At 39.9% G+C, this 10,987-nt stretch overlaps 1 protein-coding gene across 1 annotated transcript; it reads left to right on the forward strand.

Annotated features, from left to right (window-relative positions):
• The first annotated feature begins 3,202 nt into the window (after positions 1-3,202).
• LOC113015342 (cytosolic non-specific dipeptidase-like) lies at positions 3,203-9,912 on the forward strand. Its single transcript, XM_026157354.2, has 12 exons — positions 3,203-3,275; positions 4,132-4,209; positions 4,592-4,735; positions 4,863-5,025; positions 6,573-6,661; positions 7,364-7,564; positions 7,680-7,764; positions 7,859-8,019; positions 8,130-8,294; positions 8,827-8,968; positions 9,364-9,511; positions 9,712-9,912. The coding sequence occupies exons 2-12, from the start codon at positions 4,150-4,152 to the stop codon at positions 9,776-9,778; spliced, it is 1,425 nt and encodes a 474-aa protein (XP_026013139.2). The 5' UTR covers positions 3,203-3,275; positions 4,132-4,149; the 3' UTR covers positions 9,779-9,912.
• Positions 9,913-10,987: the final 1,075 nt, after the last annotated feature.

A 10,987-nucleotide genomic window follows, 5' to 3' on the forward strand; every position in this document is an offset into this window, starting at 1 on the left:
TACATCACTTCTGTAGCGTGCATGCAGCAAGGCACAAATCTTGTTATTAACAGTCATGTTTCTGCTGCTGTTACAGATCTGCGTGCAGACTCTGTGAGAAAAAAAAAGTGAGACACACAGAGCAGCAGGCTTTACTGCGTTTGTTTTACTTGCAGGGCAGCAAAAGCATACACTGTGGTGGACCACTGGAGGGCTCCACTCACACCCAGTTCTCAGGAAGTGTTGTTGCTGTGTTTTGGAGGGAAAAGTATTCAGTTGTGTGGTGATGAGTAATAAACAAGGAGTGTTTGTTACTCATCACAGCTAAGGACCCCGTTGATTGGCGAGAGCTCTCGTGTTGTCTGTGTTTACCTCCACAGTGGATCTAAATGTCGACCCCTGAACAGGATCCAGTAACAATCACTGTGGCAGATATCTAAGAAAATGTCTTCAGTATGAAGAGTTGGAAAACACCAAGACCAAACATGATTCACACCTACTGGCTGCACTCCATGAGTGTCTGGCTTCACAAATGAACCAGTAGCTAGTAGATGAGACACATCCAAAATGGCTCACTAAAGGCCGGACAGTCCTGATTCCTAAGGATCACCATGAGGGACTGGTCCCATCCAACTACCAGCCAAAGACCTGCCTCAGTGCCAAATGGAAGCTTCTGTTTGGCATCATAGCAGCTAAGATGAACAGGCATATGGCTCAATACTTGGCACGGAAAGGAATGGGAAGAAACACCAGAGGGGTGAAACACCATCTACTGATAGAAAGCACACCTGGATCCTGGAATGCCCTGAGCTATACAAGATCAACAGGATCCTAAGAGCCTTCATCAGAAATTTGATGGTGTTGTGGTGAACATCAGTCCAACTTCAAGCCAATCGATTTAACAAGGAGGTGGTCTTCCGTACTGCTGTTCCACATAGGCCTGAACCCCCTCAGTGAGATCATCGACAAGACTGGCTAGGGAAACCAACTACAGAAAGGCGTAATCATCAGCAAATCCTCTACATGAATGACAGCAAGCTGTATACCAGGAGTGAACGACACATCGATTCACTGACCCACACTACTATGATCTACAGCAGGGGTCCCCAATCCCTGTCCACGAGGGCCGGTGTCCCTGCAGGTTTTAGATGTGTCCTTGATCCATCACAGCTGATTTAAATGGATAAATTACCTCCTCAACATGTCTTGAAGTTCTCCAGAGGCCTGGTAATGAACTAATCATGTGATTCAGGTGTGTTGACCCAGGGTGAGATCTAAAACCTGCAGGGACACCGGCCCTTGCGGACTGGGATTGGGGACCCCTGATCTACAGTAATGACATTGGAGAAGTGTATTTGGATGGTAACAAAGAGAGGGAAAGCAGTTAGAACTGAGGGGATTATACAACCAGAAGGCAACATTGCAGACATCGAGGACAGCCATAGGTACCTGGGACATCCACATATTAAGCCAAGTCCTGAAAAGTCAGCTGAATGGGTAGAAGAATGTCCGGGCAATTAACACCTACACTCTACCGGTGATCAGATACCCTGCTAGGATAATAAGCTGACCAAAGAAGGAGACAGAAGAAACTAACATCAAGAAAAGGAAGCTCCTGAGCATGCATGGAGGATTTCACCTCAAACCCAGCACCATGAAACAGTACGCTAAGTGGAAGGAAGGACACTGAGGACTAGCGAGTGTCAAAACCACTGTCCAGGTTGAAGGTGAAGGCAACAGACCCCCAAGCTGGGTGAGTGGCTCTAGCAGATCCCAGGAACAACACCCAAGATCTTACTAGATTAATAAATGAATGAACCATATGCACAGAAGGATTAGATTATTAAAGTGTTTTTTATATATACTTGGCTATAATTATTCTCACCGACACTGCTGTAAGACAGCTAATAGTAAAGATAAATAGTTGAAATGACAATAAAGGTTTTGACCAGCAGGGGTGGGGGGTTGTGTGAACATAAAGTCTCGAGAAATGAAACCTTGTTTTTAAGCAATTGGACAGAAAGCTTCGAGGCTTCATCTGACCATCAGTAGTATTAATATTATCTTCAGACAACAATAAAACTATTTTAATAAAAACATAACAAAAGGTGTTGTGCCTGATCTTTAATCTCTGTTTCTGCAACATAAATCAGGAGCCAACACACCCAGGTTAACTGGTGATAGTCACAGTTTGACGTGCCGTGTGACAACCGTATGCTCAAGGTAACATGACGTCAACGCAGTAGTCTGAAAACATTGACAGCTGCAGGCAGAGGTGTGTCTGATGTGTTAAACACCAAACTCGAAACACGAAATTGTTGAGCAGTCTAACATCCACTCTGAGTGTGCTGTAGTGTTTTTTTCTATCACACAAAAGTGTGTGGGAATCATAACAAAGGCAGTAAGAGCATTTAACCCAGTGGTTCTGAAAGTGGAGGGGGCACGTAAAATAAAATAATTAAACGTTAAAGATGGTTAGTTTAGTGGTTTATTTTATTGCAGCCTGTAATTTTTTGCAGTTTATTTTTATTTGTTTAATTGTTTTTTCCCCTTCCTCGTTGTTTTCTTTACTTTTGCACCTGTGGTTCAGCTACCCAATTTTGCTGTGGTTGGAAGACGTGTTTGTGTGTTTGTGTGGGGGCGGGGCAAGGTTTTCTTGTAGACTAGGAACACTGGGTGAATGTATTTTTAACAGGCAAAGATAAGAAACACAAAACAAGTCACAGAAGGGTCTTAAAAACATGAACAAAAATGCTGCTGGCCTGCTTTAAGATTTAAAGGGGGCCCTAGCAAAAGAAGTTTGGGAACCACTGCTTTAACCTATCAGCGCAGACACCTTCAGCCTGTTCTTTGGGGTTTAGCGTCTCCCGATAAAATCACGTGCTCTTTATTCTTTTTTTCAAATCTAAAACAAAACAAAACAAAAACAACAAGCACACGAATGCATGTTTAAAGACGAAATATTGACTGCGTTCTCCTGGTTTGTTAGCGGCTCCTGAAAAGCAAGTCTAGCACACATATCTTCGACCAACAGTCAATCTGTGACACCAGTTAATCTGAAACACCGGAATAAAAACAAAGTAAGTCTGTTTTATGGGACAGGTAGATTTGAATGGTTCCCTTTGCAGTTCAGACATGCCCAGGAAACGTATTTGTCAGAGAGGGCTAGATAAGGTCTTAGCTATGGAGTGTTACCTACGTGATTTGCTTTCGCTTTGCTTAGCGATTACACCCGAGATACTTTCACTTCACTTGCCATTGTTGGCATTCAGTGCACACCTGTGGGAAATTACGATGTGAGTATTTCATTTTTTATTTTCAGATTCTCACTCAGCATGACACAATTTGATCGTCATTTATGACCATAAAATTCCATATTTAACCTTCTGTGCAGATCTGAAATGAGAATTCTATTTTATTGTCATTTTATGGCAAAGCTTTGTAATGTAAGCCACATACGTGTTGGCTTTTTCTCACTGTTTGGTTCTGAAAGCCTGCAGCTCCAATCGACTGCAGCTATAGTTCTGCAAAATTATGAAGTGAAACGAGTTTGGCTGGAAATCAACCCCATGTTTATTTTGTTTTAAAGGATACACGGCACACCATGCTAAGACTTATCACTTTTTCCGCTCATAGCTCTTTAGGAATCAAATGCGGCAGTTTGCAGATTTACGCCTGGTGACTTTCATGTTTATCAGCCTAGGAGTTTACATACTTTGGTTAAAATACCTATAAAGAAAGGTAGATTTCCAGTCATGATTTAACTGTTGTTTTAATAAAAAGCAACTGTGCGAAAGAGGTGGAAAATCAACACCACAGCTCAACAGTGTTTCAATATCAGAATCTGACATTGTTTCAATGTCAACAGTATTAGAAAATATAACGTCGAATCAATGTCAGGTTTCAACATTGATTCAATATCAAAACCTGACGTTGTTTCAATATTTTAAAAGGGTGCAAGGGTGACATTAGGTCAACGTCACACCTCAACTTTGATTCAATGACATCGTCTGATATTGACTAAACATTGTTTCAATGTTTCCTTGCTATCTGGGTTACGTGAAGTGCATGCGTGCATGAAGGGTTTGTCCTCTCATAAGATTGCACAAACCCAGACGTAGACTCACACCAGTCTGCTTGTTTAACCCTCAGATCCCATCACTACCAAAAATGGCTCATCTCACTGAACTTTTCAAGTATGTGGACGACCACCAGGACCTGTATGTGCAGGTAAGATCACTCAGAAAAAACTATATAGTGCAGCTGCTTAATCATTACGTTTTTTGCATGATTGTCACTTGTTTTAATGGCTTATTGAGCTAACTGAAAACTGGACAGATTTGCAATTCCTTCACTTAAACTGGGATTATAGTACAGTTCCAGCTGTAAAACCAGTTTTCCTGATAAGAATCAGTGATATTACAACTGCTGCTCAAGTCAAATTTTGTGGGTCTAATGTCCTAAGAATAACTCATTGTGGCTCATTCTTTTGCAACAAGTAACTGCATGAAATAGTAAAAAACAAAAAGAAAAGAAAAGGAAAAAAAAGATAAAATCTCTATAAAAACCCCATTTTAATGTCTTTAAATCCCTTTTTCGTAATTGTCCTCAGCGCCTCGCTGAGTGGGTGGGTGTCCAGAGTGTGTCTGCTTGGCCTGAGAAGCGCGGGGAGATCAAAAAAATGATGGAGATGGCAGCCAAGGACATCGAGAGGCTGGGAGGGACTGTGGAGTTGGTGGACGTTGGCAAGCAGAAGGTCTTGCACTGGTTACATTTCTTAATGCATTAATGATTTGTATATTGCGTTATCTTTTCTACTTAAATTTCACCATAAATGGACCTTGTTGTTAAACGGTCACTCAGATTAAGTTTCATTCATGCAGCTTCCCTCAGGAGAGGAGATCCCCCTGCCTCCTATCATCCTGGGGCAGTTAGGATCAGACCCAGCCAAGAAGACGGTGTGTATTTACGGGCACCTTGATGTTCAGCCAGCCAACATCAGTGACGGCTGGGACACAGAGCCTTTCACTCTGGTGGAGAAAGACGGTAAGAGGAGAATACTTTTGGTCTTTTACAAAACAACTCTGGAGATTTTTCTGAGCTGGAAAGTTATGTGAATAACTGAAGTCAGCTGGAACGCACTTTGTGCTTGTAAAAATAGATTAGAATTAAGTTACACCGGGTAGTTTTTGGTTTAGCAAAGTTATAATATCAAATATGGCTAAAAAAATGAGCTACAGTACTGTCCTGTAGATAGAATAGATGGCAAAACTAAAAGAAGAAGAAGAATTAATTTTCAGAGCAGCATAAAGGCAGTTTGTTACTATCAGAACATTCTAATAACCTGATGAGGACTCAGTGTTTTAGTGGTCTTAACTGAGATTACAGAAAACGAAAAAACAAATCCAGTCAGCAGGTTGGTAGTGCAGGATGACGAAGTGTGGAGTGAGGTTTGTAAATCCTGTAAGGTAGCATAACTAAGAGAAAACACGGTATCAACAAGCTTAACTATGTACACTGGGAACACTGGGTGAATGTATTTTTAGCAAAGATAAGAAACACAAAACGAGTCACAGAAGGGTCTTAAAAACATGAAAAAAGAAAGCTGTTGGCCTTCTTTAAGTTTTAAACTCTCATCCAAGAGACTTCTTCAATTCTAAAACAAATGGTTGTGTCTCAGGTATTTAACCCCTAATAGTTTTTCTCAGGAGGTTCTGAGGGTTGTTAATCATGCATCACATTAGCCAAGGTGTGAAGAAAACAAAAGATATGGGCCATTACCATCATATGAGGTAAGGTTGAGACCTTGACTGAACACTTCCATTTAGCAAAGGTTCAAAGATTGTGCAAAGGTTCACATGACAGAATTGTGAAACACACTCGGCAAAAAGGCTCAAGTGAGGCGTTTTCCTTTGCGAGTCATGACTGGTCCTTTATTTCACAGACTGCATTTGTTTGTGCACATAACTAAGTCACTGCAGCATTCCTGAATTGGTGTCTATGCTTTGTTATGCTCCACACAGTAATGCAAAAGCTGCACCTGAATAATTTCAACCCTTTAAGGCTTCTTTGTTTTATGTTAAACAACACAGATTGACTCTGTTGAGCACGATCTTACGGACTCTTTAATACTGTGTAGCACAAGGTAACCTAACCATTTTTTGCTGCTTTTTTAGATCTTACATATGTTGCATCATTTCAGTACATATTTGCATTTAAACAAACTTTTTTGATGGGACAGGTAGGACAGGTTTTATTTTTCCAGCTAGAAAATTGAGCACACGTGGTCTTATGTGTTTTCTGGTGAGAGTCAGATGACACAAAATGCCACATCCTCTTCCCCCTGTCTCATTCCTGCCTGCTCAGCTGTGTTAGTGCTGCTTATGTCACATTTTACAAAACCTGCTGCATATCATGCAGATCATTTTTTGTATCATAAACAAGGATTTCATATCATTAACCCTAACCTCCAAGTTTAAAATCAGGGCCTGTGGTGTGCTGACTATGTAATAAACATAACCTTAGAAACATTTTTCAATGCCAATAATTTCTCATTAAAACCTTGAAACTGAAACAAAGTTTTATTTTTGTAGGTAAGCTCTATGGAAGAGGATCTACTGATGACAAGGGTCCAGTGTTGGCCTGGTTTAACTGCATTGAAGCGTATCAGAAGATCGGAAAGGTACAGTTACTGCCAGATTTAAGCTGGCCAACAAAAGGTGTTTCAAGTTCAGATAGTTTAAAGATGATATGATATTTTAGTGTGTCCTAAAGAATCAACCCTGTGGCCTGACATGCTAAGATGGGCTTGTTTGAAAACTAAATTGAAATTACTGACAGGAGTATATTGAGGTGTGAATTTTTATTCCAGTATCTGAAAATGTATACCATTACTTCTTATCAAGGTTTTTATTTTGTTTTTGTACAGTGATGATAAAGCAGAATAGCTACTATACAGCACTATTCTAAAAGGATATGTGGGTCATTTGTATCATTTTAAAAATATGATTTTAGCTTGATCTGTTGAGTTTTTCCTTACTTGGTGCTTTCTGATATGGCTCTCTGGATCTTCTGATAATTAGAGTAAATCTTTAGCAGGAATTTCATTAATGGGTGTTTAGTCAGAACAAATAAATCCCAGCTGGTGAATGTACAGTATTTATTTTTAAACATGCATTCCTGCTACCTGCTATTCACATTTATTCAGTGGAGCACCCACAATTTCATTGTACATGTACAATGATAATAAAGTGCTATTCTATTCTATTCTATTCTATTCCTGTGTTAAAGTACACCACTGCAGATCGTTTGTTGTCAAGAGATTATTTCAACTCTAGAAAATGAGCCTGAATTTTTTTCTTATGTATCTCTCTTCTTGTTGCAGGACCTTCCCATCAACATCAAATTCTGCTTCGAGGGGATGGAAGAATCTGGATCTGAGGGTCTGGATGATCTTGTGTTTTCTAGAAAGGACACTTTCTTTAAAGACGTGGACTACATCTGCATCTCTGACAACTACTGGCTGGGCAAGAACAAACCCTGCATCACCTACGGCCTGAGAGGAATCTGCTATTTCTTCCTTCAGGTGAAGTCCTGTTGGATTACTGTTGGTGGGGGGTGGGGACAGTGTTTCATTATCAGAAGGGCATACTTGAGCTTTTCGTGTTTTTTAAAATAATGTTTTACATTCCAACCTCAAGGTGGAGTGTGCTGAAAAGGACTTGCACTCAGGGGTGTTTGGTGGCTCTGTTCATGAGGCCATGACTGACCTCATCGCACTTATGGGCAAGTGAAGCTGATAATTGTGATTTTTGGTCTCACCGACCTTATTTTACAGCAGTTTAGAGTTTTAATCATGTGTTTGTGACTTCCTGCACAGGCTCCCTGGTTGACAAAAGGGGTAAGATTTTGGTTCCTGGGATCTATGACAGTGTGGCGCCTCTGACAGCAGAGGAGCAAAAGCTGTACGAGAAGATTGACTTTGACTTGGATGAGTACTGTAAAGATGTGGGGGTTGACCAGCTGCTGCATGACACAAAGGCAAAGAAATTATTTATGTTGTTCGCATCACTCATTGGTGGAAATGTGCTGTATAATGTGGGGTCATTCACACTTTTTGAACCTATTGTTCTTTATTTCTTCCACCATAGGAACAAATTCTCATGCACCGTTGGAGATATCCTTCTCTTTCCCTTCATGGTATTGAGGGGGCTTTCTCTGAAGCAGGAGCCAAGACGGTTATTCCTCGCAAGGTCATCGGCAAGTTTTCCATCCGCCTTGTGCCTGACATGGACCCTAGAGATGTGGAGAAGCAGGTAAACACTGTGATAGGTAACAATGATGGCATATAGCACTCACCTAAATAATGTAGCAGAAGTCGCTCTGTATCTCTGCCACTTATTGGTAGTTTGTTGCTCAGATGATTTGCTTAGCCATGCTTTTTTTAAGAAGTCCGTGAAACAAACTGCAATGCATAAAATTGAGAAATATTATGAATATATTATATTATGTAGTAAAAAACTGTGGAGGGATTTAATGTGAATGAAGGTAAGTTTATTTAGACAGAAAACCAATATCACAGATCATAGCATTAAAATATACAGGCAAACCAACCAATCAAGTCACTTTCTTTTGCCTTACCTAATACAGTTCAACCCTTTGCACACATAGTGGTTTTTTTTTTTAAACTGACTCTGAATTAACATGACAAAGAGATTTAGTTAAGTTTTACTACCTAAATCTGAACCTGGATTGACTGTGGGCCACTTGGAAGTAGCCACATGATTAGCTTCAGTTTGTTTCTGCATAAAAGCTCCAACAAGTCTAAGTTATCTTCCCCTCTTCAAGGTCGTCGAACATCTGCAGAAGAAGTTTGCTGAACTGGGAAGCCCCAATAAACTGAAAGTGAACATGGGCCACGGGGCCAAAGCCTGGGTCTCAGACTTCAACCACCCACACTACATGGCAGGGAGAAAGGCCATGAAGACAGGTACAAGGACTTAATGATAAAAGCTGTTAGATTAAAGACGGAGTTCACTCAATCTCCCCCATTTCTTTTATTTTGCTAAAAAGTCTAAATCAGTTCTGTGTTTTTTGTATTGCAAAAGTGTAAAACACTTTCCCCTGCAATGGTACAACTGACTTTCTTACAGTTTACATGTTGATACTTTTTCTTTAAGAGGAAAATATTTTTTCATGTTTCAGCTCCTGTCCTCGCTAGATGTTTCAGGACATTAAAAACAAAGACAAGCAAATTTTATAAGTTTTTTGTTATATGCATGTTTTTGTGAAACCTTTTAAGTCTTTTTCAGATATTTTCACTGATAGGAGTGTATCCAGTTTTGTTGTGATGAAAAAAGTCTTATCCTCCTCGTTGTGCTGTAGTCTTCGGGGTCGAACCTGATCTGACTCGCGAGGGCGGCAGCATCCCGGTCACCCTGACCTTCCAGGAGGCCACAGGCCGTAATGTCATGCTGCTTCCTGTAGGGTCCTCTGATGATGGAGCTCACTCTCAGAATGAAAAGATCAACAGGTTGGTCACAGCTCACACCGTTTCACTTCTTTTGAAATGTGGAACAAGTAGGAACTATTGATAAAATGGATGAAATATTGCAGTAAAAGAAGAGGATCATGTTTGTCATCTCCAGATTATTTCTGTTCTAAACTTAATGACAGGTAAAGTGAGTTTTTTAATTATAAACCATTATCATCGCTTTATTTCTCCATTTTCAGATCAAACTACATTCAGGGAGTCAAGCTGCTGGGAGCATATTTCCATGAGGTCTCTCTGCTGGAGTGATTTGATGGTGTCTCATAATGACAGGTGTAATATATGCTCGTCCTTCATGTCAGACCATAAACTTTGTGGGTTTACCTTTCACAATGAATGGTTTTATACACCCTGCTGATAATAAATGTGTCTTTCTTACTTTATTTGAGTTGTTTTTCTTTTCATTTCATGATGTAACAAGATGTACTTTTGATGCAGTGCACTGCTTACCATCATAACCGACTATAACAGGGTAAAATGTTGATAAGCTTAATTTAGAAGCTGTCAAATGTGATTGAGGCATCAGTGATAGCAGCATGACCAAAGGCTGGTACTATTTGGCGATGGAGATGGTTGTGTCAGGAAATATCAAGCTCATAAATAATGAGACTTCCATACTGGATCATTTAGGATTAACAACAACCACCTTGGTGATATTGGCCAATACGGTGTCCGTGGAAACTGTGATGCTGTTTTCCAAAGACAAGAGGAAAGAGAAGGCGGAAAGCATGTTAGGAGGCAGCAAGAGAGAGAGAAGAAATGGAGCTGCAGGAGGAATAATGTTAGACCTCAGATGAGGTTCATCATACAATGTGACAATAAGGTCCACAAAAAACAAAACAAAATCAAAAAAAAAAAAAAAAAAAAAAAATCTGCCTCTCTATCTGGACTGTAGTTGTTACGCATGTGGTCAGGATTTGATGGTAAAGTAGTGTTTTGTGTTCCTCTGGACACAGAGGAGATGAGCTGTTTGTAATGAAGTAATGAAATAGTTTGTAATGAAGCAGCCCTCCTCTAGATGAATCCTGTCTAAAAACTGAAATGATAGAAGTCAAAATTTACTAAAGAATAAAGGTGCAGGTAAGTATCCTGCAGGAAAAAAATTAATTTAGAGAGAGAGAAGGAGAAGATGCAGGAAGGAGAGCGTTGTAAATGTTATACAAGAACTTATGAAGACGTTCAGACATATATTCTTTTATATTCTTTAATTCAGTCTGATATATTAGCTATAAATGAACAATAAAAGTAAACTTGCCACTGTGGTGAAACGAGTTGTGAAACAAACAAGGGTCAGTTACTTAAACCAGTAGCACTTGATGTCTGCTTTGAGACATTGCATTAATTCATTATTACTATTTTTTTTATATGCCTGAAGTCCTGACAATTATAATAACAAAATGCGCATCTTATAGAAATTTCATGTTTACAGTATAATGTATCCCATAAACAGGCATAGAT

This window comes from Astatotilapia calliptera, chromosome 22 (genome assembly GCF_964374335.1).
Source record: "Astatotilapia calliptera chromosome 22, fAstCal68.1, whole genome shotgun sequence".
NCBI classification, from domain to species: Eukaryota; Metazoa; Chordata; class Actinopteri; order Cichliformes; family Cichlidae; genus Astatotilapia; species Astatotilapia calliptera.

Excerpts from the sequence above, each read along its gene's own strand:
- LOC113015342 (XM_026157354.2), top strand. The coding sequence starts at position 4,150 with ATGGCTCATCTCACTGAACTTTTCAAGTATGTGGACGACCACCAGGAC. Across the intron at positions 4,736-4,862 it reads TGGACGTTGGCAAGCAGAAG|CTTCCCTCAGGAGAGGAGAT; the intron begins GTCTTGCACTGG and ends TCATTCATGCAG. Across the intron at positions 7,565-7,679 it reads TCTGCTATTTCTTCCTTCAG|GTGGAGTGTGCTGAAAAGGA; the intron begins GTGAAGTCCTGT and ends TCCAACCTCAAG.